The 26705-nt window shown below is 43.5% G+C and overlaps 1 protein-coding gene across 1 annotated transcript in view; it reads right to left on the bottom strand.

Moving 5' to 3' along the window:
• The window catches only part of ABCC8 (ATP binding cassette subfamily C member 8), a 139349-nt gene that overhangs the window by 61975 nt on the left and 50669 nt on the right, over positions 1-26705 (bottom strand). Inside the window, exons 8-14 of the mRNA XM_036763754.1 lie at positions 23110-23265; positions 19640-19774; positions 15463-15625; positions 6809-6849; positions 3888-4033; positions 653-758; positions 264-374 (exon numbers count right to left, since the gene is read on the bottom strand). Coding sequence (XP_036619649.1) covers positions 264-374; positions 653-758; positions 3888-4033; positions 6809-6849; positions 15463-15625; positions 19640-19774; positions 23110-23265 — 858 coding nt within the window. The remainder of the gene's footprint in view (positions 1-263; positions 375-652; positions 759-3887; positions 4034-6808; positions 6850-15462; positions 15626-19639; positions 19775-23109; positions 23266-26705) is intronic.

The following is a 26705-nucleotide window of genomic DNA, read 5'->3' as shown; positions in this document are numbered from 1 at the left end:
TCCTAGGGACTGAGCCCTTTCTCTGGGAGGAAGGTTAACTATAGTAGAAGTGATGGTTCCCTCCAGGGCTTTTGTTGGTTGTAAAAATAACCTCAAGATTTGCTTGTCCTGACATCTGAATAAACCAGAGACCCAGGAGGTGGAATGGTTGTCATTTGCCTCTGGGTCTTCTGGGTTCCTGAAGTCTGTTACCAGGGCCAAGGGTGGGGACCAGATTTTTCATGGTGCTAAGGTGTAGGAACATGGAAGGGGTACAGACTCACCCGCACACAGCTGTTGTCTGGCTCTTCATCAGGTGCCGGTTTCTGCAGGTGCCCCATGAAGTTCCTACAGTCATCTCTGGAAGGTCGCTTACGGTTTACAACCTTGAGTGGCTTAGCATGGAGGGAGAAGAAGGTGGAGAGAGTTGGGGGGTGGGTGGGTGCTGTGTATGGATGAGCTCCTTCCTAATCTCAGGGACAAGAGAAGAGGTGAAACCTTGGAGTGGCCGTGGGGGGAGGGGAAATGCACTGAGCATCTCTTTCTCAGTGTGGTCACCCATAGGACACTCCCTATGGAGTGGGGGAGTTCAACCCTCATTTTCTCCTTCATTACACAGGAGGGGAGAGAGAAGGAGAAAGCACATGAAAAGGGCAGGGGTAGAGGAACTCACCACTGCCTGAGATTTGCTGCTCTGGCCCTTATAAGGGAGCTCAGGCTGGGAGTACTGATCCTTCCCAATCTCCTCACTGGACAAGAACTCACTCAACTTCTGGACGCTGTGGAGAGAGCAGAGGTTTCTAATGTCCTGTGCATGCATATAGACTGGTACCAAGGGTAGGGGGGCAGCTCCTCTCCTTCTGGGGGTGGGAGGAAGTGCCTCGACCCAACACGTCCTGCTCTTCAGAGGCTCAGTACAAGGAGAAGAAACCCAGGGCTGGGCAGCTTCTCAGAACCCACAAGCAAGTGGATATGATTGCTCTTCCCTGAAGTCTGTGGGTGTGTGTCATGGGTTGGGGAGGTGGATGGGTGGGCAACAATTTTATGATCAAGGTCAATTAATTATTGTTGGGATCAGGGCCTGAGGGTTCAAGCAGCGCATTTCTTTTCCTACCCCCTCTTTACCCTGTGGATTTCCTTCCATTACAGTGTGTGAGATGGTCTCAGTGATGCCTGGGAGTGGAGGAAGCCATCTAGCCCCTTCTCCCAGGAAGTCTAACAGCTCCTCTCCTTCCCTCCCTTCCTCCCCTCCCCTCCCCTCCTCTCCTCTCCCCTCCCCTCCCCTCCCCTCCCCTCCCCTCCTCTCCCCTCCCCTCCCCTCTACTCCCCTCCCCTCCACTCCTCTCCCCTCCCCTCCCCTCCTCTCCCCTCCCCTCCCCTCCTCTCCTCTCCCCTCCTCTCCTCTCCTCTCCTCTCCCCTCCCCTCCCCTCCCCTCCCCTCCTCTCCCCTCCTCTCTTCTTCTTTTGTCTCCTTCCCACCCTTTCATCCCTGGAGCTGGAGCAGGACGGCAGAGCCAAGTGGCAGCTGCGTCCTTGTGATTCCTGCCAGTTGTCTCTAAGCTCCACTCAGCGCTGCATTTGTAAATCCCCAGGAAGGACAAGCTGATAGGCCTACGTGAATTCAAGCCTGACCTTCTCCAGCTGCTTGTCCCCATGACCTAAGGGAACTCAAGAAGGTCACAATGATTTCAGGAAGAGGTGGAGGGGCTGCTCATCTTGGGGCGAAGGGAGAGAAGAAGCCCACTCCCTTCTCACTTTGTTTCCCTTGCAAATGAAAAGGTCTGTGACCTAACTGTCTGGTTACTCAGTCTGGTCTCCTGGACACCAAGTACATCCATGAGGGTTTGCATACAGAAACTCTTGATTTATAACCAGCAATCCACAACTGCCCTGGCAGGCTAGGAATCTATGCATTTGTGGTTTTTCCCCTCACATAATTTCAACCCAGTCATAGTTAATAATCTCTTAAATAGAGTGCTGTAAGCACTTTTCTAACATTTTATTCAGTATTTTACATCAATATTGATTAGATATTCTTCTAGTTTTTTTTCTCTAAAAAAGTAACTGAATGAGCCCCAAATAATTCCCAAAGAAAAAACCCCAGGCCTGGATAGATTTGTATGTTAATCCTATCAAAGACAGAAAGAACAATGAATTGCATCTGTGTGTTGGATGGTGCCCACACTGTGCCCTTATTTGTGTGACTGCCCATGTGGAGGCCACACAAGATTGCCTCATTAGGGTGCCTGATATGATTCCTGGTTGCCAGCTACTCTGCTCTGACAGCTATGTCCCTTTTACCAGCTTAGCACTGGGCAGTGAGCCACCTCCTCCCTAGGTTGGAAGGACCAGGACTCATGTGGGGTTGCCCGATAAGCCAATTTCCTAAGCCAGGGTTGGACATACTTTCTTCCCTATGGGATAATTGAGAATGGGCTGGGCTGGCCTAAAGAATCTCCCCTCCCCCTTGAGGCCCAAGAGTCTAGTTTAGATCTGCATTCCCCGGCTTGCTTTTGTTGTTCAGTTGTTTCAGTTGTGTCTAAGTCTTTGTGACCCCATTTGGGGTTTTCTTGGAAAAGAAACTGGAGTGGTTTGCCATTTCCTTCTTCAGCTCATTTTACAAATGAGGAAACTGAGGCAAACAGGGTTAAGTGTCCAGGATCACATAGCCATTAAGCATCTGAGGACAGATTCGAACTCAGGAAGATGAGTCTTCTTGAGTCTAGGTCCAGTACTCTATTCACTGTATCACCTAGCTGTTCCACTTCTGACCTGCACCAAAGTGTAAAGGGCCCTGAGAGGGCTAAATGTTTAACTTGCTATCAGACCTTCACATTTCAGTGTGAAGGACAACCAGATCTTTTCTTGGGAGGTGTTTATTTGTTTGTTTGTTTCTTTAAATATCTAACCTAGAAATAATTTCAGCAGAAAGAATAACGGAGCTGGAGTCAAATGGTCTGGGTTCACGTCCTGTCTGCTGTTTATTACCTAAATGACCTTGGGCTATTCACTTATTGCTCTGTGTCTCAGTTTCCCCTTCTGTAAAATGAGTTGGCCTATAGCACTATGTGGCCTGTGAGGTCCTTTCCAGTTCTAGATCTATGATGCTGTGATTTCATTAGTGAGGAAGTAGCCACTACCAATATTGACTAGCGATTACCCAATAACTTATAGACTTAAGAGAGTTGCCTGAAGACACTGGGAGATTCTGTGTTATATTCAAGGTCAGAGTCAGTATGTGTCAGAGACAGGATATGAAGTCATCTCTTCCTGACTCCCAGGCTGGGGACTCTAGTGATTCTAGTCTCTGAGCTTCTCTTTGGACATAGTAGGTACTTAATGCCTCTCTCTGGACATAGCAGGTCCTTAGTAAATGCTTGTTGGTTGATGGATAAGGGGAGGTGGGGGGAAAGAGTCCAGAACTCTCAGAGAGAGACAGATTCCTATGAGGAAGAAAAATATCATAAGGAAATACTACCTCCTCCGCAAGCAAATCTCCTAATTTTATTAGGGCAAGCTGGTCCAGGAAAAGGGTGGGTTAAGAAGCATTCCTTTAACTAGGAAACTAAGAATGTCCTGCCCCGTCTCCTTTTCCTCCCCCATTCCTGGTGCCTTCTTCAGAACCTTGGATAGGGAGTAGCCAACCTTGCCTTCACTCCTGGGCCCCAGGGGGTCTAGACTGAGTGTCTAATGTATTGATGCTGGGGATATAACTGGCGTAGACCAGAAGAAGAGAGGCTAGCTGCTCTGATGTCATCAGTCAGTGAGGCTACATCCCCCATTCAGGTGAGCCTAGGTGTGTCTACCCAGACCCCAAGGGCAGGCTTCTAGAAAAGGGACAGGGCTTTCTGTCTCACTATATGGCAGAGGGGACTAGGGAGGAGGGTAAGATGGGTGTTTCCCCTTACCTGACCAGAGCTTTGACTGTTGACCGGACCACGCTGGACAGCAGGAATAGAGGTGTGACCAGGATGTGGAAGAGGGAGAGAGATGCAAAAGCCACCGATGGGGAGAAGTTGGCTCCTTTGAAGAAGCTGACATGGCTCACGAATGTCTGGGGAACAGAGAAACGATATCTGGGAAGTAGGATCAGGGCAGGCGCAGTAGAAGTTGGAGGCCTGGGCCCAAAGAGAAGAGGGCTGGTGAGAAAGAGTAAGATCTGAGGAGAAGTAGGAGCTTTTAGAGCCTGAGGGACCCTCTTCAGGATCACCCAACCATGGATTTATAACTGGAAGATAATTCAAGGGTCAGTTAGTCCAATGGTGTTGAACTCAAATAGGAATGGGTGGCATTAAACCATCCATATTCTCTCAGAAGGCAGCATATTGACTTAGAAAACATACTAACATTGCCTGCATTCTTGTTCTGTCATGTCCAACTCTTTGTGACCATGTGGACATGTCATGCCAATTCTGTCCATGGGATTTTCTTGGCAAAGATACTAGAGTGGTTTGCCATTTCCTTCTCCAGAGATAAACAGAGGTTAGGTGACTTGTTCAGGGTCACACAGCTAGTCAGTGTCTGAGGCCAGATTTGAACTGAAGTCTACCTGATTATAAGCCCAGGACTCTATCCACTGAGTCACCTAATTAGGAGTTGCCTCCTAATCTTTGTTCTATGGTGCTTTTATTTATTTTGTTAAGTGTTTCCCAATTACATGTTAATCTGGTTCTGGCCTCTCTTGGGAGTGTTGCAGGACACAACATGTTTGACACTTCCAGTCCATCCTCTCAGTTTACAGATGAGGAAACTGAGGCCCAGGGCAGTGTCTTCACTTGACCAAGGTCACATGGTTTTAAGCATCAGAGCTGGGATTGGACTCCAAGTACTCTGACTTTAGGGCCTTTGCTCTTTTGACTCCTTATTAGATTCTCCAGTGATTTTTAAACTGTGGGTCGAGATCCCATATGGGATTGTGAAAAATTTGGCGACAGTAAAAGGTTTTTGAATCTGCAACAACCAAACGTTAATTAAAAATCTAATGTGTAATATATCCGAGGTGTTTCTGGCAGCACTTGTCTGTGTTGCATTATGCAACTTCACTGCTGCCTTGGTTTTGAACAGAAAGCATGCACACTTTGCACTGCTCATGCCCTCAGCCCACACAATGCCAACTAACGCTGCCAAAATCTAAAGAAGGGTGATGAGTGGAAATAGGTTAAGAAGCCCTACCTAGACCAAGGGCTCTTAATCTGGGGTCAATGAACCTTACAGACAGATTTCAGAGGGGTCTGTGAACTTGGATGGGGAAAAAAAATCACAACTTTATTTTAATTTAACTGGATTCCTTTGTAATTCTATGTGTTTTATGCATTTAAAAACACTCTTCTGAGAAGGGGTCTATTGGCTCTACCAGACTTTCAGTGGGGTCCATGGCACCAAAAAAGGTTAAGAACTCCTGGTCTAGACCATGAATGTGGAACCCTTACAGTTAGGGTATTGATTAGTGCAGCTGACCTGCTTTTTTCCATCTTTTTTATTCTTTGTTATAAGGGATGGGTCTTAGGGTAGAGGAGAGCAGGGGATACACAAACACACATATGCGCACACACACACACACACATACACGTGTGTGTGTGTGTGTGTGTGTGTGTGTGTGTGTATTTGGGAATGCAGGTGATTTAAGAACAAAAGATACCAATAAAAAGGTGCCCCCAGGGAGTAAAAGAGTTAATGCCCTGTATTTCTTTCCTTCACTACCCCCTTCCTTCTTTCTTCCCTTTTGTTGAGGGGAATAACATCAGGAGGAAACTGGTGAATTAGATAACCATTACTCTGTTCCTTCGGGCAGTAACTTATGTGCTCTGTGTGGTCAGATGGGAAATAGGAACACGGTGATTATGAAACAGCCTCCTTTCCCCTCTAGCCCTTGGTTGCCTTGCTGGGTCTAAAGGCATCTATTACCAGGACAAATTGCATTCAGCCTGTGCAGGGCCCAGACAAAGCAGATTCCAGAAAGTGAATTCCCAGGCATGATTGATAAGGAGTGAACTTGAGGACTGTGCTCTTTAAAAACCATAGCTGGGGCAGAGCTGCTGAGGCCTGGGCTAAAAATTCAGGCCAGGTAAAGGTGGGGGCTCTTTTGGGGGGTGGTTCTGGGTGTGTTTTCAATGTTTGACTTTTCTCTTTTGCCTTAAATCCTCTCTATATACTTGGCAATTCAGCGACACTGGTGTTCTTGCTGTTCTTTGAACAAGATACTCCATCTACCACCATCTCTCTTTATTTTCCCTGGCTGTCCTCCACACCTGGAATGTTTTCCCCCCTTATCTCCATCTCCTCGATTCCTCCAAGACTCAGCTCAAACGGTACCTTCTGCCAGGAGCTTTTCTTGATTCCCCCTAATATGAGTGCCTTCCTTCTGAGATTCTTTCCATTTTTTCCTCAGTCTCTATGTTTGTACATAGTTTTGCCTGTTGTCTCCCCCATTAGACTGTAAGCTCCTTGAGGGCAGGGAAAGATTTTTTTTTTGTATCCCCAGCATTTTGCACACATGGCTCTTAGCACGTACTTAATGTATTTCTGTTAACCTGTCTTGGTTCTTTTTCCCACCCCAATCCTTTCAGCAGGTGGGTGGGCAGTCACTTGAGATGAGCAAATAAAGGAAGTGTTCATCTTGACCCGCATTTTGTGTCAAGGTCACTTTCAGAACCAACTGTCGCCGGGGGCCCCCCCCTCCCCACCCACTGCCCTTCAGCCAGCTAACTGTTACCATAGGGAAACTCCAAACAATTGGTCCCCTTTCAACTCCCTTCCCCTGCCCCCTCTTCTCTCCCCTCCTTCTAACTCTTATAACTTCTTCTCTAAGAAGAAAGAAACACATACTTACAATCAGGACGGCTGCGATAGGGATTGCTGTGTTCATAAAAACTGTGGACAAAGCAAACACAGTTATTTAGAATAGCTGAATATTTATACTAAAATCATGATGGTAATTCCTGTTTTTAGAGTGCTTAAAGGTTTTATAAAGTGTTTTTTTCACAAAACCCTGTGAGTGTAAGGATAATTATCACCATTTTACAGATGGCAAAATTGAGGCTCTAAGAGAATGACTCAACCATAATCACACAACTAGTAAGTACCTGAAATAGGATTTGAACCCAGGGACTTTCTGCTACTAATACTACTTGGAGAACAGAGAGTGAAACATAATTTCCGTTTCTCTGTAGAGGGGTGTAGGACTAAGGGGATAGAATGTTGCATATTTTGTCAAATAGTTACTATATTAATTGCTTTGGTTTTAACTGTTTTTTTATTGTTACAAGTCAAGATTCAATTCCTAGCAGTGAAAGATCTATAGAAATGATTGTGATATAAAAGCAAAATGTCTATTTAGTAAGACATAGCACAACAATAATTACCAACATTCATGTATTACTTTAAGGTTTGCAAAGTGCCTTAAAAATATTACCTCATTTTATCCTCACAACAACCCTGTGAGATAGGATCTATTACTTTTTACATTTAACAGATGGGGAAACTGAGTCTGAGAGAGGTGAAATGACGTGTCCAGGATCATATAGCTTTTAAGCATCTGAGGAAGGATATGAACGTCTGTCTTCCCAAATCCATATTCATAATCCAATTCCAAGCCATAATTCAATCCAATTCAATTTCTGAATCCAATCTCTATCCATAATGCCATTTATACTAGGATTTCATTTGTGACGGGGGTCCTTGCCAGGGATCCATGAACTTGTTTTTTTTTTAAATATTTTGATAACTGTATTTCAATATAATTGCTTTTTTTTGTAATCATATGTATTTTATTTTATATATTTAAAAATGTTACGCTGAGAAGGGGTCTGGGGCTTCACTAGACTGCCAGAGAGGACCAGAACACAAAAAAGGTTAAGAACCCCTTGTTTGTGTGAATGGGGAGGGGTGTGCTGCCATCACAATACTGCTAAGATTTCATGGTCTTACAGTTGACTTTCAGTGGCCACAAAATTCATTGCCATGAGACCAACTTGGCAATAAACGTCTCCAAACTTGGCTAAATTTTCTTGGACAATAGACATATAGGTTAGCATTGGACTATACTCAAAGCTTTTTCAGTTAGAAAGGACTCGTTCGAACTGGTGCTTCACTGATGAAACCTTCAAGGACCCAAGATATCAGAAGAGACAACTGGAGCAAGACTGGAGTAATAATGATAGTAACAGCAGTAATTATAATAACAGTTATATTTACAAAGTGGTTTAAGGTTTACAAGGCACTTTCCTTATGATAATCCTTAGGAAAAATGAGGTATAAGGGTCAAATTTTTATTTGGGGTTTGTATTGTGTTCTGTCCTTTAGGAAAGCTGAAAAGTATTAGACTAATAAAGTATTGACAAATTTCAAAAAAAAAAAAAAAGCAAAATGAGGGATAGAATATGTAGGAGAACGGCAATGATTAGTATTTAGACATGAAAACCCAGGTAGACAAGCCTGGATTCTGGATTCTGGCTTTCACTTAGAAGATGCCATTTCTATTCTGGGTCTGCCTTGTTTGGGCTTCGTTAGTAGGGTTACCATATCATCCAAAAGAGGATAGTGAGCCAAAGAAGAGGGAGGAGGATGGGAGTGTGTGTGTGTGTGTGTGTGTGTGTGTGTGTGTGTGTGTGTGTGTTTATTGGTGGGGGGAGAATGACTCAGAGTTTAGGCATCATCTGGTTCCCTTAGGACATTGTCCTTCTTCTTCTAGTATATAGCAAGAGTTCTTCACTATGATTTCAGAGGACAATGATGAAAAATATTGCCCATTAGCTATGAGGCAGCTGGATGGTGCAGTGGTTAGAGTGCTGGGCCTAGAGTCAGAAACACTTGAGTTCAAGTCTGGCCTCAAACACTAGCTGTGTGAATTTGGGCAAGTCGCTTAACCTCTATTTGCCTCAGTTTCCTCAACTGTAAAATGGGGATAATAACACTACCTACCTCTCAGGGTTGTTGTGAGGATCAAATGAAATAAGATTTGTAAAGCATTTAGCAAAGTGCTTAGAACATTGTAGGTGCTATATAAATGCTTATTCGCTGACTCCCTCTTCCTGACAGAGAAGAGGAATAAATATGCAGGATGAGACACAGTTTTGGCCAATGTGAGAATCCTTCCTTCCCTCCTTCCTTCCTTCCTTCCTTCCTTCCTTCCTTCCTTCCTTCCTTCCTTCCTTCCTTCCTTCCTTCCTTTTTTCTTTCTCTCTTTCTGTAGGGTCAGGTGGTCAGAAGGAGAAAAATGCTTGGTAATGCTAATTAAAATGTATCCTATTAAAACAAACAACCTTTAAAGGCAAAGGGAGGTGGGAGGGGTGGGAAGAAGCAAAGAAAGACAGAGACAGAGAAACAGATTCAGACACAGAGACAGAGAGACATAGAGAAGCTTACGTGTTAGGAGTGGGAGATGGAGGAGAAATATAGACCAAGTGCTCTAGGAAATTTTTAGGATGGAAATAATAATCCTTAGTTGGAGGTTGGGTGGGGTAAGTGAATGTTGACTCTCTTGTTGGATGCAGGGGGTGACTGCTGCCTCCATAGACCTCCCTCACATCACTTCAGTACTAGTCCTTGATGCTAGGACGTTAGTATGCCTAGTATGGCAGGAAAGTTGAGCTCGATTTCTCAGGTGCTCATTTTGAGAGATAGCTGACCTGGCAAGGAAGCCAGCATGATCAATAATGACCTCCAGATGCTTCTTCCCTCCACCTCTCCTCACCTCCTTCCTGACCTTGACTCTCCTAATTAGGCATACAGCATCCTCCTAGTTGCTGGATTGTCTCCTCTCAAATAACCACTTCTTTCCCCAATGAGGAAAGCTGCTCAAGGCTGGGGCCAGGCATGTGCATTTGGATAATCTCCAATGAGTTTTTAAATCTGATACAATGAGGCAGTAGGACTTTTCTCCAGCATTCTGGAGGGAAAGGATAAGATGGCGAGCACCATTCTCAAGGAGCCACTCAAAGATTTCTTCTCAAAAAGTTTGGAGGAGGATGGCTGACCATTCTCAGAAAGCTTCTAGTCTAACAGGGAAGACAGTACGGTATGATGGAAAACAGTACTGGCTTGGAAGTCAGGGAAACTGGGTTCAAATCTCACCTCTGATTCTTAACTACTTTGGGCAACTCATTTAAACACCCCGAAACTCAGTTTCCTCATCTGGAAAATGGAGGGGGGGAGGGAGTTGGACTAGATGGACTCCAATGATCCTCTGACATGGTGCCTACCCTTAAGAAGCTCCAATCTGCTGTAGCCCCTTCCTTGGGGGAGTCACTAGAGGGAGGGCAGAGTGGGCACCTAGCCTTGGGAAACTTCCAGTCAGAGGGGGTACCTCAAGACTTTTTCCAAGATTCCACTGTGCTTACCACAGCAACTTGTACACAGTAGGTGCTCAATAAATGTTTGTTGAAAGTAGGAGGCCTCTTGAAATCATGTCAGTCAAAGATCAGTTGAAGGAACTAGAGATGCTTAACCTGGAGAGGAGAAGACTTGTGGAGGAATGTGAAAGCTCACCCCAGGCATCTGAAGAGCCATCATTGAGAGGAGACATTAACCTTATTCCTTGTAGCTTCCTAGAGGACTATCTAGCATCACAGTTATTAGCCAGAGCCATCTAAGTCCAACTGCTTCATTTGACAGGAGAGGAAACTGAGGCCCTGGGAGGTTAAGGAACTTGTAAACAGTCACACAGGCAGGAAACATCAAAGCTGGGATTTGGGACCCAGGTCCTCTGACACAGAGCTGGAGCTCTTAGGCGAAGATGTTGCAGATAGCTTTCTTGTTGCATCTTATTTTCACCAGCCTTTGGTTTCCTGTTTTTATTTTATACATTTATCTTATATTATGTTATAGAAATGCTTGTTTTATTACATAAATTAAAAATAAAATTTAAAAAGACATTATGCTAGAAAGGGGTCTATTGGCTTTACTGGATTGCCAAAGAAGTCCATGACACAAAATAGTTTGTTCTAGTCCAACCCTTTCATTTTACAGAAGGGAAAACAGGCTCAGATACAGGAGTGAGTGGCCCAGTGTCAGGGTGCTAGCAGAGCTGAGACAAACCCAAATGCCCCAACTCCAAGGTCAGTGTTTTTGTTAGCACCCCAAACTGTTAACACTGGGCCCTCTTTTCCTTTCTTCCTGTTTGACTGATGCTGCTGGGATTAGGCAACACCTGCAGTCATCTGAAAGCTGCTGCATTAATCTAGGCACATATAGGATTCCAGAGGCAATAAATGTTTTACCCAGCAGCCCGAATGTATCTTCTGCTTGATGCCAGCTCCCCTGCAGGGGGAGGCAAGGACAGGATATTGGAGGTGTACCAGCCTTGGCCTAACTGGAATTTACACCTGCACCAGGAAGGCTGTCTTTTGCATGGCACTGAAGCCGACAGATTGGCCTGATGCAGGAGTTCCAGGTCTCATTATCTATGAAAATCCACAAAAAACAGACATGACCACTGAATCTGACGCTGGCTCCAGGGGAGCCTCAGGGACTTCTTGGGTTACTTACTAAATGAATTTATGGCTGCACCAACACCCCTCACCAGCTCCTCCTCCTCCAGACCCACTGCCCTTTTCACACTCTGGTCTGGGACAGGGAGTCAGTGACAGGACACCCAATCTACTCATTGTGGCCCTGCAGTGGACTGGCACAATGAAGGAGGATATCAAAGAATTGGAAACTGGAGCTGAGCTGGGGCACTGAGGTCACCCCATCGTCCCTCCCCTGGGGCAGGAGTGCCAGGACACCAGCTGCCAAAGGCAGCTCTGAGGGACTCCAGGGATGATGAGTGGGAGAGGTTCAGTTTCAATACTTAAGAAAAGAATAGCTGAATCCCCAGGATTGAATGGCAGTCACCTTCCCACGCTTCCTTATTTCACAGGGTATGATCAGCCCCATTCTCCAAAGGTGTACTGAACTATGATCCCATGATCCTCTGATACTCATTCTCATTCATGTTGTGAACAGGGAGAGCCCCTCCCCTTGGATGTTGGTCTTCTGGACTCTAAGATCAGATAGATTACTGGACTTGAAGTCAGGAAGACCAGCCTCAGACACTTGCTAGCTATGTGATCCTGGATAAGTCATATAATCACTGCCTGTCTCAGTTTCCTCTTCTGTAAAATGGGGATTATAACAGCACCTACCTCTCAGGGTTGTTGTGAAGATAAAATGAAATATTTATAAAGCACTTTGCAACCCAAAAGTGCTACATAAATAAATGCTAGCTATTATTAAGAGAAGGTTTGGAATAGCTTCTGTGGGGAGTGACACCGGGAATCAATCAGGGAGGAATAAAAGGGTTGCCTTGCTTGAGTGAGGGCCCCGCTGAAGGAGAATAACATCAATTTATATTGTACTCTGTAAGCACAGCTGAGATTTCTTCTAGTTCCATTTAGCAGGAAGAGAAAAGCAAACTGTGTGAGTAATCTCTGTCCTACCTCTTCTATTATACCATGAGCTCCTCAAAGACAGAGAGGGTGTTTTATTCACTTAGATATTCTCCACAATGGCCAACACTTGGGTGGGACATGTAATAAGTACTCAGTGAGGGTCTGCTCAATTGAATTAAGCATGTGAAAGAGTTGGAGTCCAAAGCATGGCTTTGGAGTTGGAAGACCTGGGTTCAAATCTCCCCTGATGTTTACTACATTTGTGACCTTGGACAAATCACTTTAACCTTCATGGGCCTCAGTTTCCTCATGACAGGGTTGGACTAGATGGCCTCCGAGGTCCCTTTCATCCATAGATAATGATTCTATGAGGCTAAGGAAGCCAGGCCTGAAGTCACACAAGAGAGCAAATGTTTTATAACAAAATATTAGAATATTCAGATGCTGAATCATCAGGGCTAGAGACAGCCCAGTGCATTGTGGGCATATCATCACACTATAGCCTCAGAGACAGAGGCAGAGTGTTCAGGATGCTGAGTAGGGAGCTGTCAAGGGGGAACTGGATCAAACTGACTTCTAATGGTGAGGGAGAGGTGGCTAATGGGAAAGGCAAGGTGTCTGCAGCTGCCACCATCTAAACCTTATTCATTCTTCAAAGCCCAACTAAGCTCTTACCTTCCCCAGGAAGTGTTCCTTGGCTACCTTTCTTGGCCTCATAATGTCCTTTCCCCTACTGGGAAATGAAGTTTGGATTCAGTCAAAGGTCCACACTTGAGGACTTAGAGGGCCACATGTGGCCCTGTGGCTACAGTTTCCCCACCCCTGAAGCCTCTATGATTTTCATAGTCTGGACTGAATAGTTTTCTAATTGATTCATGTGCATTAATCTTGTCTCCCCAGGAGAATGTGGGGTCCTTAAGGGCAGGGACCATGTCTCATAGTTGTCTTATTTCCACTGTAGCTCTTTGTATAGGGCTGGATACATTGTGGGTCCCATTGACTGACTGATTAATTGATTGAGGATTCCACAGTTTCCTACCAGCTGGCACTACTTCTTCTGGGTATTCATGCCTAGCAAGTCTGTCCCTGAGCCCATCCTGTTTCCTCTCTAGCATCCAAGACAGGGCTCAGCTGCCCCACGCAATCTGGGGTGCGGGCAGACTGGCAACCAAGGGCGTGCCCAGGTAAGCTCCATCAGGAAATATTTCTCCAAAACTCATGGCTCCAGAACCCTCCAGCTCACCCTAGCGGGAGGGGGTGAAAGATGCCCCATTAAATTCAAGCCTAATGAACTGTGTCTGGACACCTGGCTACATGAGGTGTGGGAGCGCCCAAAGAGAAAAGCAGTCATTAGAGGTAGACGCCAGCACCCAGAAGGTATCTCCCTCCCTCCCTATTCACTCCCACTACCTTTTCAATGTGGTAAAACAGAAACACGTGGGCCAGAGCAAATATACTGAACAAATAACATTTTATTTTTAAAGCCTTCCTTCCTTCTCTTCCCTCCATCTCCCACATCACTAGATTGATCTGATGGGCCTCATTAGCTGCCTCAGAAGCCAAGGCAGGTTCCCTTCCCAGGTGTTCAGAGATCCAGGTGATGTCCCTCCCTCCTCCCTCCCATACCTACCTGAACCCTCCCCCACTGCCCTCTACCCAGAGTCCTGGTTATTCACACCTCACTGAATGAAGGGCTCTGTTCCCACCCCACCCCAAACCTAACTTTTCCCACTCCCCAGAGTTTCTCTCAGAGCCCCCTCCACAAGCACTGGTGACTGGTTTGCTGACCCCCTGCTCCTCACCATGTTTCTGAGAGATTGAGTTAGAACAGTCATCTAACTTGCCAGAATCTCCCTCCTCCCCAGAAGGTTTCCACAGGATTTTGAATTGGAAGAGATGTTTTGATTTCAGCTGGTTCAACCTCCTTGTTTTATATATGAGGAACTTTGGGTCCAGAGAGGTCATGTGATTTGCCCAAGGCCACCTAGGTCATTTGAACCCAGGTTCAATGTTCTCCCCTTTACGCCAATCTTCCCTACTCTATACAATAGACCTAGAACTAGGATCTCATCAGGGAGGAAGCTCCCCAAAACTAAACTCTCCCTAACAATAGAGAACAACAGTTGTTCTGCAATTTAGGTCCTAGGGTCATAAATCTGGGGTCAGCAGAGACCTCTGAGTCTATTTGGTCCAGTCCCTTCATTTTACAGATGAGGTCCAAGGTCACACTGCTAGTAACTATCAAAGGCAGGATTTCAAATCAAGTCCTCTGACTCCAGACTCATTACATTGTGCCATTAGACTATCATCTCCTTGAGGGCAGGGGATGGGGTGTTTATTTTATTTTATTTTATTCATTCATTCATTTGTTCATTATTTGGCTTTTTTTGTGTCCCTAGTGCTGCCTGGCACATAGAAGGCACTGAATACATGCTAGTTGGCTGACTGACCAAGCTGCCTCCCTGAGGCATGTCTTTGCATTTGTTCCAAGCCTGACCCAAGGACCCATCTCCCCTTCTTACCCTCACAAGGAATCTACTTTTCATTCCCCAAAGGAACATTTATTAAGCACCTACTAGGTGGAAATTCTTCTCCACTTCAGAGTGATCCAGGAAGTGGTTTTACTCAGGGGGAGGGCAACTTCTCTCAGGTTGGCTGGAATAGAGTAGTGGTGATGATGATGAGAGACTGAATTTCTTTTCCATTTCTAAAGTCTCAGTTTCCCCGTCAGAGGAAGTGGGGACAATGATGGATATATAGGAATATAGTCTGCAATATATCACAGGAATCATGACAGGTAGGCAGCACAGAAGACTAGATCTGGAGTCAAGAAGGCTTGTGTTCAAATCTTGCCTCAGACATATTAGCTGTGTGACCCTGGGCAAGTCATTTAACCTCTTCCTGCCTCAGTTGTCTCAACTGCAAAATGGGGGTCATAATGGCACCCACTTCCCAGGGTAGTTGTGACAATCCAATGGGATACCTGTAAAGTGCTACATAAATGCTAGCTATGATCATCAGTGCTATGTCCTAGAAGAGATGATTTTTCAGGGATGGGTTGGACTAGTTGGCTGTTGAGTTCCTGACTCTGAAGTCCTGTGATTCTGTGACTTACTAGAGATGGAGGTGTAGATGGCGAAGGCCTTGAGGCTGGTCATCTCCTTCCTCCGAGTCATCTCCACCTGAGCACGGAAGATGTTCTCCCAGGCATAGAGTTTGAGAAGTTTGATCCCCCGGAGCATTTCATTTGTCTTTTTCAGCCTCTCATTGGAATATTCCTGCCAGATTCATATGGAGTTAGGTGGGAGCTAGTCTGACCATGTCATCTCTACCTTCCCTGCCCCTGCCACTCATTAATCTTCAGTGGCTCTCTATTACCTCTGGGATCAAATAAAATAAAAATTCCTCTGTTTGGCATTTGAAGACCTTCCCACCTTTCTAGGGTTCTTACAAATAACTCCCCTCTGAGAATTTCCTTATTCAAGCCATACTAGCCTACTTGCCATTCCTTGAGCCATGCTCCATCTCCTATGTCCATGCCTATCTTACCATGGCTGCCTGTCCCTGATGCCTGGAATGCTCTCCTTGATCACTTCCATGCCTTAGATTTCCTGGCTTCCTTCAAGACTCAGATAAAATGCTACCTTCTGCAGGAAACCTTTCCTGGTCCTCCTTCCTGCCCTATCCAGGGCTTTCCCCTCTATGGATGCCTTCCATCTACTCCATATGAATCTTACATGCCTATTTATATACATACCTTCTCCTCCAGTAGAATGCAAGCTCCTTGAGGGCAGGTACTGTTTTTGGCTTTCTATGTAGTTCTAGCGCTTAGAACAGGGGTAGGGAACCTGCAGCCTTAAGGCCACATGTGGCCCTCTAGATCCTCAGATGTGGCGCTTTGATTGAGTCCAAACTTCACAGAACAAATCCCACCAATAAAAGAATTTGTTCTGTAAAACTTGGACTCAGTCAAAAGGCTGCATCTGAGGACCTAGAAGGCCACATGTGGCCTTGAGGCAGAAGATTCCCCACCCTTGGCTTAGAACTATGCTTGGTACATAGTAAGCACTTAATAAATGCTTTGATTAATTGATTGAGTGATCAAATGAAATAATGTTTGTAAAAAGTGCTTAGCACAGTGCCTGGAACTTGATAGGTACTATATAAATGCTTACTCCCTTCCCTTTTCCCTGAAGTGGACATGTAGTCCCTTGGGCATCACAGAGTTTCCATAGCCATGGGGTCCTAATTACATTAACTTTTTAAAAAATAGTATTTTATTTTTTCAATTATATGTAAAGACAATTTTGAACATTCATTTTTATAAGATTTTTGAGTTCCAAATTTTTCTCCCTCTCCCTCCCTCTGTCCCTCCCTCTCCCCTCCCCAAGAAGGCAAGCAATTTGGTATAGATTGTATTACATCCACTTTTACATTTGGGGTCTCACAACAAGATGGTGCTTTAATTTTCCACACATAATCATTTCATTTGATTCTCAAAAAAAGAAGAGTGGGAATTAAATTCTTGTCAACAGATGAGGAAACTGAGGCCAGTGAGGTCTGTTGACTTGCTCAAAGTCAAGGGGTAAATCAGTGGCAGGACCAAAACCTCAATTCAGGGGTTCTGTGGGTGCTGCAGTTCAGAGGTTCTGGTTCCTAGAGTCCACTCACACAGGAAATCATAAACAACAGCTTGCTCCAATTTTCCTGCTTCACATGGACTAGAAATGAGTCTAGTGGCACACATATTAGAGTCAGCCCTTTGCTGCCAATGCTCCCTTCCCACACAAGAGCCTCCTAATTGGACTCCTCTGTACCTTGTCTTCATCCCCTTCTCTTCAACTGCCTCTCTCCCCAATTGGACCTTACTACCAAGTTGAAGCTCTGGTCATGAGCTCCCTTGCTCAACAACCTTTAAAGGTTTGTTCCCTGCTGCCTTCAGAATGGAGTCCTCCATATTTGGGTCCAAACCAACCTTTCCAGCCTCATTCCTTTCATATATGTCATTTTCCTTCAAGACTCAGCTCCTTAAGATTGTCTTTCTACATAAACTATTCCAGATTCCCCCACTGCCAGTGTCCACCCACCAAATTATCTTGTATCTTAGTATTTTATTTTTTGCATTTTCTCATTTTATTTGTTCTGTCTATGGTTAGTATTGGTGCCTCCACCATTCGTATATAAGCTTATTGCAGATAGAGATTTTTTCATTCTTTGTACTTATATCCCAACAGCCTGGCGCATAGTCTGCACATATGTAGCAAATTTTTGTTAATTGATTCCAACCTCTGCTTACCCCATTCCTTCCACCTGGCATGCCCTCCCCATTCCACCGACTGATATATTCCCCATCCATCAAGGTTTAGATCACCTGCCTCTTCTTCTTCCTTCTTTTCTTCTTTTCCTCATTTCTCCAGGCAGAAGGGATCTCTCTAGTTTCTGAATGAACGTATGGTCATTCTCTTTTCAGTTTTTATCACCCTTGACTCAGGACAATGTTTATTTGTTTATATGTTTGATCTCCCTTACTACTGATCAACCATCAAGCATTTATTAAGTACTTACTATCTGCCAAGCACTGTTCCAGGCACTGGGGCTGCAAATTCAAATGGCAAACAGTCTCTGCCCTCAAGGAGCTTATATCCTATTGAGGACTGTGAGCTCCATGAGAGCAGGGATGCTGTGCTCATTGGTCCTTGTGTATCTCCCTCAGCACCTAGGACAGGGCTTTACATGTGGAAAGTGCTCAGTAAATGTCTATTTAATTAAAATTTTGTTGAATTAAACTCTGACCTCTTTGCCTTTGCTTATCCTGGCTCTTCCTACTTTGGAAAACCTCCTTCTCTTCTTTTTGACTATCCAAATCCTAACTGTCATTCAAAATCCAGACCAGGCTCCATCTCCTCCAAGAGGCCTCTACCTTCTACTCTAGCTTTCACTGATCCTGCTGGCCCTTCCTATGGAGGAATTTTGGCAGAACTTTGGAAGGAACACTGGTTGTAGGGTCAGAAGTCTTTGATCTAACACTTGCTAGCTGCGTAGCCTCAGGAGAGTCGCTCAACCCTTCGAAGTCTCAGTTCCACCATTTGTAAAATGGGGCAACAATGAAGCATATACCTCATATGGGCATTGTGAAACCTTTGGAAACCTTAAACTGAAGTGTCCATGTGAGGTCAGGTAAAAGTGAGGCTTTAACATTGACTTTAGTGCTGTTTTATATTGTTAAGTGCTTTGTGTGCGAGCCTCTGTGTGTATTTCCCCAATTAGACCATATGCTTCTTGAGAGTAGAGACTATGTTGTCCACTTCTCTATATCCCCTTGGGTAGGCCTAGCACAAGACGGAGCACACAGTAGGATCTCAGAGTTGTCTGGTTTACTAACTGGGACTTGGAACCTTTGTGAGATGACAAGGAAGAGAAGAAGTCTTCAAGATTACAGCGGCAAGAGAGTTCCCTGAAGAATCTGTGGGAATCATTTTGGCTGTTTTATGGGGGAGAGCTAGGTGCTGTAGAGGCAGCTGGGTGCTTCAGTGGATAGAGGGCTGGACTTGGAATCAGGAAGATCTGAGTTTACATCCAGCCTCAGCCACTTACTAGCTGTGTGACCCTAGGCAAGTCACTTAACCTCTCTCAGCCTTAGTTCCTCCATATGTAAAATGGGACAATAACATTACCTACTTCACAAGGTTGTCATGAGGGTATAAAATCTTATACACTCACATACATATGTATATACACACATAATATATGTATATATATTATGTATGTATGTATATAGTGAAACTTGAAAGTCTACATATTTATTGTTTAGTCATTTCTGTCATGTGTGACTCTTTGTAACCCCATTTGGGTATTCTTGGAAAGGACTAGTTTGCCATTCCTTCTTCTGCTCATTTTACAGATGAGGAACTGAGGCAAACATGATTAAGTGATTTGCCCAAGGTCACAAGCTAGTAAATGTCTACATAAATGTTAGCTATTGTTAATTGAGAGCGATGGGCTATAATGCAACTCTACGATTTCCCTTCATATTCCTATAAACTTCTGGTGAAACAAGATTTGTTCCTGGGATGAAGCATGCTTGTGGATGGGCTGAGTCAGAAATAGGATGCCCAGAGGGCATCCTAGCCTTGTCTCTGTTCTCTACCATATGATTCAACCAAGATTCAGCTAAAGAGGAGGAGAAAGAATTAGTGGAGAAAGAGCATCAGTGGTGGTTGGGGACTGAGAGAGACTCAGGCAGGGGAAGGATGGGTGAAGGGGAGAAAAAGGCATGCCCTGAAGACACTCACCAATGTGCTTCTCTGGGCTTGGGAGAGCTTGGTAGCCACAAAGTACTGGATAGGAGCCAAGACAATGATGACCACTGCTCCAATTAAGGCGCTGATCCCAAGGAGATAGTAGAGAAGAATTACCCCCACAATGATCTACAGAGATCAAGGAGAGACACATTCAATTAATAGGATCCTAGATCTAGAGCTGGAAGGGACCTCTGAAGCTGTTTAGTCCAACACTCATTTTATAGACGAAGAAGTTGAAGCACAATGTAGTTAAGTCATTTACCCAAGTCTATACAAGGAGTAAGCATTAGAGGAGGAATTCGAACCCAGGGCCTCTGACTCTAGAGTCAGTGCTTGTACCCCAAAGCTTTAACCAATGTTGATTGAGGGCTTGCTATGTGCAAATAACTGCTATAGGCACTGGGGATACAGAGACAAAAAAATGATCCTTTCCCTCAGGGAGCTTATTTAAGATTATTTAAGAGATATATTTAAACAGATGAATATAATATAATTTGAGGAAGGAAACAGCAGTAACAACTAAGGAGATCAGGAAAGCCTTCCTGTAAGAGGCTTACTTGAATGTCAGAGAAAAGAAAGCCCAGAATCCTCCAGTGATATGTCGACAAATACCCTAAGACTTCATATGGGGTCTTCTCATGTTCCATAAAAATTGAGGGGCATGGTGACTACTCTGATCTTTGAACCTTCAGAATTATTCCCTTCTCAGCTTGACCTTTTAAGTGATAGGATGTTTCAGGGCCAAGAATCAAACATGACCACCTCCAGTCCAGGTGGAAGATTGATAAAATTTGTGGACTGGAAAATATTTACATTTTTTTAAAAGGCTGGCCTTACTGTTAATTTCAACCAGTTCTGTTGCCATTTGGGTAAACTGAGGGACAGGATCACACAATTAGTAAGGGGCAGGACAGACAGACAGAACAGAACAATACCCCTCATTCCCGTTCCTATCACCTTGGTTACTGCATGGTAGATAGCATTAAGTCGAGAGGCATTGCCAGTCATTCTCTCTGGGGGTAGAGTGGCACCCCAAGTCACTCAAACTTCAGCCTTTAAGGCAATTTGTTCAGCTGACTAGATCATTTTATTTTCAGGGTCTGTGTAATGTCCAGGGTGGGTGCAGGAATGATTGAAGCACTCCCCACCCCCATATTTATTCACAGAATCAGTTCAATAAGCTGAGTTGTTGCTGTTCATTTTTCTTTTCCTGGCACGTTTAGTGTTTTTATGAGTCTGGTGAATCACTTCAGAAAAGACAATTGTCCTACTCTCAGACCTTAGGAAAATGATTACTTGCTTATGAATATTTATGAAAAATGCAAATGATTCCCACCAATGCCCGAAGCTTTTAGCTCAGAGAGAGGACTACAGAGCCTTTGTGTTGGAAATCTAGGCCTTTGTACCATGTGTCTTGCTTTAGAAGACACCATTAGAAGACCTAATGGCTGCCTGTAGAGAAAAGGAAGCTGAGGTCCACTACTAAGTAACCTCAAATTATAGTAATTCTAAGTGACTTGTTTCCTCTGGGAGCTTAGCAGAGGTTTCTTCCATTCCCACTAATCACAAAACTGTCTCTGGCTTTAACTAATAGCCTTTTGAAGAATCACTTTATCACATAGTTAATGAACTAAGGTTGGGAGAGCTCATTAAAAGGGAAGGTAACCCTGCTGACCCTGCTAATCCCTCATCACCTCCTCCATGGCCTCTGTTCCCTGGTCTGCTTCACTGGTTCTGTCCACAATGAGAAGCAATTATGTGACCAACAGATTGCACATCAGAAATTATCAGGGATATTAGCAGGAATACCAGCCATATGCCCATATCCCTGACTGGTCATTAACAGCAGGCATCTGCTCTATGGCCTGTCTCTTCCACCAAGCTGAGCATTTGGCTGACGAACTATCATTTATCCTTGCTGTGATGACACAGACATATACATCCCTATATCCCACAGCTAAGAGATGCTCATACCACCTCCATTCTTAGTCTCCTGGTTCGTGCCCACTCTTCCAATGTTTTGCCTCTCCTTCTCAAAATCTGTCCTCTTCCAAGGGTCCAGATGGCCCACACCAAAGAAAATATTGGGCATTGGGTGTGAATTCTAGAAGCATGGGGATGGAGGCAAAGGACAGTGCTAGGAACAGCCCTTTCCACTTCATCCTCTATTCTTGCAAAGCTTGTCAACAAAGCTGTATACATCTTATTATCTAGCTCATATCTTCTCATGTCCACAAGAATGCCATGAGATGAGAAGACATATGACCCAACACAGAGCGAAGCACATGAATACAGTGGAATATACAGTGCTGTAACAATGAATATGAAGAACTCAGAAAAGCATGGGAAGACTTGTATGAATGCATGCAGAGTAAAATAAGCACAACCAGGAAAATAGTAAACACAATGATTATAACTATGTACATATGAATAACAACAAAAATGAAACTGAATGTTGTACAATTTTAATGAACGAGCTTAACCTCAAAGAAGAGATGAGAAAATGCAGAGCTTGGGGTTAGGGGGACTGTAGGTATGGAACACTACATGTCAGACTTTTTGAAATATTGGTTAGTTTTACTGAATTAGTTTTTCCTCTTTTAAATTCTTCGTTATAAAGGATAGTTCTCTAGAAAGAAAAGGGGGAAGGATCCCTTCCAAAGTGGGGCAGTTTTCCTAAAGGACATCTTAGTGACTTTGGCCTTAAGTTTGGGGAGGGAAGCATTTGCCTCTCTTTACGGCCTCTCTCCAACCCTTTTCCTAAAGTGTCTGTCCCTATGCAGATACATAGCATCTGCTCAGAGATCTTTCAGTCAAGGGTCTCATCTCCCTCTGCATTCACAGTACCAGAGTCAGTCCCTTTTAATACTAAAATGTTTTGCTAAAAGGAAAGTAAACTCTACCTACAGCAATTCTCTGATTTACCAGTCTAATAACCCTGTCAAAAAGAGAAGTCAGGTCAGACTGGCATAAACTATTCTTGACAAAGCCATGCACTTGATTTAGCTTTCTCAGCTCAGGAATCATTTCTAAATATCAGCTGCATTTTTCAGACTGCTATCTCTGTGCAATGAGAAAGGGAGGCACTGGATCATGGTATGTCCATGAGTGAGACATGGGAAAGAGGTATTCACTCACAGAAAAGATTTGGAAAGTGGTAGAAAGAGCATTGGACTTAGAATCAGGAGATTTGGATTGGAGTTCTGTGTGAGCTTAGACAAGTCACTTCACCCAAATGGGCTTCATTTCCTTTTTTTGGAAACTGAGAGTGTTGGACTAAATGATCTCTAAGGGTCCTTTTAGCCCTAAGTATTGTGATTCTGTCTGTGATAGTGGTGACTACAGCCTTCAGAGGAAGGGAGACACACAGGGCTGAGGCAGAGGCCAAATATAAGGCTCTGGAATATAAGGGGGAAGATTCAGGTGGGACTCCCAGAGTCAGATGACCTCTCAGCTCTTACCTGCGCAGGCATCGCCCAGAGGTTTGGGCACAAGAAGAAGAACCACATGAGCTGGTTGGTGTCAATGGCAACCAAATTACAGATTTGTCCGGCAGTCATTTCTCCCATGGACAGGTTAGATGTGGAAAGATGCATGATTTTGTTATAAATCTTGGTCTAGGAACAAAAGCAGAGTGCTTCAGTCACATAGATGAATGAAACTTTCCTTCCATGCTATCATAATTCTGTTAGTCCCATATCTTCAAAGCAGAGTTTTTGCTTATTGGACAAAACAATTAAAAATGGCAGAACCAAAGAAATGGGTAGGGATGGCAGTGTAGTGTGGAAAGAGAAGTGGACTTTGACTCAGGAGCCTTTGAATCCTAGTATTTCCTCTTATGGGCTGTGTGATGCTGGCAAAGTTAGTCAGTTAATAGACATTAAGTACCTGCTATGTGCCAGGCCCTGTGCTAAGTGCTGTGGATACAAACAAAGGGAAAAGACAGTTCTTACCTTCAAGGAGTTGACAATCTAATGGAGGAGACAGCATGTAAACAACTATGTACAAATAAGCTATGTACAGGTTAAAGAGGACACAACCAACAGAAAGAAGGCACTAGAATGAAGAGAGATCAAGAAAGACTTCCTGTAGAAGATGGGATTTTAGTTGGGACATGAACACAATCAGGGAAGCCAGGGGGTGGAGATGAGGAGGGAGAGTTCCAGCATGGGGGAGAGACTGTGAAAATGTACAGAGTTGGGAGATGGGATGTAACTTAACCTTTATAACAGTACTCTTTTTAAAAGTCAATTTTAAATTTTTTTATTGACATCTTTTGATTGTACAACACTTTCATTTCTGAATATATTCACCCCTCTTCCCCTACCTAAGGAAAAGTTTAAAAGAGAAAAGGAGGAAAAAGCAGCAATCTAGCAAAGATAACCAGCACATCAATTGGTGCTGACAGTAAGTGTAATGTTCTACACTCATACTTTGTTACCTTGGCAAAGAAGGGAGCGAGGTACATTTTCTCCTCTCTTCTATGGGGACAGACTTGTTCATTATAATTATTCACTGTCCGGTGTTAGGTTTCTTTCTGTTTTTGTTCTTGCCATTTACATCAGGTGTATCATTTTCCTAATTCTGCTTATTCCCCTCTGTATCAATTCATGTTTGCATGTCTCTGAATTGTTCATATTAGTCATTTCTCATGGTGGTCGTGAATTCTATTATGTGCATAAATCACAATTTCTATAATTTGTTCAGTCATCCTTCAATCAATGGGCACCTACGTTGTTCCCAGTGGATAGCAACACTTTTGTGGTAGCAAAAAATAGGGAACAAAGTGAGTGCCCACAGTGGATATGGAGCTTGGTTTGGAGTCAGACGACTTCAGTTCAAATCTAGCCTCAGATACTTATTAGCTGTGTGGCTTTGGGCAAATCGCTTAACCTCTCTTTGCCTCAGTTTCCTCATGAGATAATGTATGTAGGGTGCTTTGCGAACCTTAAAGCATTATATAAATCTTAATTATCCTCCTCCTCATTATTATTATCCTATGAGGAAAGAAGAATAAGAAGGAATTCACAGAAATGCGGGAAGACCTGGTACAGAGTGAAGAAAGCAGAACTAGGCTGACATACATAAGTATGATTATGATAATGTGAATGAAAGCAAACCAAAAGACTGTTGAACTCAGCTTAATTGCAATGAACAAGCTTGGTTGCAGAGAACAGTTAATGGAAGACACTTCTCAGTAGAGAGGTAGAACACTGCAGGATATGTTGTGTACACTGTTAGTCAAGATCATGTTGTTGGTTTGTTTTTGCTTAACTGTTGTTTTTTATAAGGGAGAGATCCATGGGGAGTGAGGTGGAGGATCTATGAGGAAATGACTGATCCTTATATTTAATGGGCATATTTATAAAGTTTTATTATACATTTTATTATTATTTTTATTATACATTTTTATTTATACATGTTTATTATTTTTTACATTTATTTTATTATACATTTAATTATTATAACTACTACAATTTGTAAATTATAATATTTAATTTTTTTGGTTAAAACAAATAAACTCGAAAGACATTTTAAAAGCCTCTGGGCCCTAGTTTCCTCAACTGCCAAATGGGGATAATACTTGTACTATTTACCTCATGGAGTTGCTGGCTAAATGTTAAAGGACAGAGAAATGTGAGTCGTGATAATTATAATAACATAGCTATCTAATGCAAGGGTTTTTAACATAAGTCAGGTCATGCTTCTTGGAACATTACAACTACATAGTGAGAAAGCCTGGCATCAAACAGTTTAAGACCACAAGGCAGGTTTTTATTTCTGCCATCAACAGGTTTTAGTCCTTGGTGCTGACAGCTCCAAGAATGGAGCTGACTTTAATGGGGAAGCCTCAGCTGTGACCTAAGCCCCTTCCAGAACTCACGAGGGGATCTAATTGCTTTCATGAGCTCAGAAGCTGAAGCCTCTGTGCCCAGAATATTTGCACAGACTGAAGGGTTAGGCAGCTTCAATTTCCTTCTCTCAAACAGATGGTGAGATCCTTCATCCTGGTTGGGTTTGGTCTTAGATGCATTAGGAAAACTTGTTATTTAAAGGAATCCTTTGGCAAGGAGAACACTCCTTTTGTAGACCAAATCAATGTATCAATTTATCATTATTTCATGATTAATCTACATATTTATCAATGAATTTTATTATTAACTAATTATTAATGTATTTTTTATCTAAGTCTAGGTTTTTCTATGTCATATATGCTAATATGAGGTCCACTGGAGTGCCCTTCGACTGAGGGATGTAGTTTCTTCGCAGTGGCTTATAATAATGGCTGTATTGTTTTTATTTAATTTGATTTTCCCCAATGACAATAATTTGTTTATTTTTATTCCAAACATGACAAAAACCAAATAAAAAGGGTATTTCCATATACAGAGTAGAAGAGAAACAGATTACACAAGGAAGCTGTAGTTCTCTATTATCTGCAGTTACACTGTCTTAGGTAAACACACACAAAATTAAAAAAGCTTTAGGGAGTAATGGTCTTGGAGGGAGAAAGACTGAAGTTCAAGACCCATTTCTGACATATCCTGGTAGTGTGACCCTGTACAAATCACTTAACCTCTCTGTGTCCTGGGAATTAAGGCTATAATCTGCAAAAAGAGTGTCAGTCAGCACTGGTAGTGGTTTTTCTTCATTAAGAGTGCTCACTCACAAGTCCAGTTTTTCCCTCCCCCAAGTCAATTACTGTACTCTATGAAATTGACAAAGCTGTTGGTGTGTCAGCCCAAAAGGTCCATAGGGAAAATCTAGCCCAATTCCCTCATCTTCCAAAAGTGAAAACTGAAGTCACACAATAAGTGACAAAGCTGGGACTCAAACCCTTGCCTTCTCACGCTAATTCCAGTGTTCTTTCATGGTGGCCCAGGACAGTCCTACTGCCTTGCTCTCACATGTGGTCCTCTGCTTTCATACCGCCTGTCATATTTAACTTCAACAGATACCACCTTCTAGAGTACGATGTAGTCTATATATTTCCCAAAATAGGTTTCAAGGGAACTTTAATAAGTAACTTTTTATGATGATAACTCACATTTTTATA

This window comes from Trichosurus vulpecula, chromosome 6 (assembly GCF_011100635.1).
Source record: "Trichosurus vulpecula isolate mTriVul1 chromosome 6, mTriVul1.pri, whole genome shotgun sequence".
Lineage (NCBI taxonomy): Eukaryota > Metazoa > Chordata > Mammalia > Diprotodontia > Phalangeridae > Trichosurus > Trichosurus vulpecula.
The sequence above is the reverse complement of the archived record's forward strand: the minus strand, read 5'-3'. Positions and strand labels throughout refer to the sequence as shown.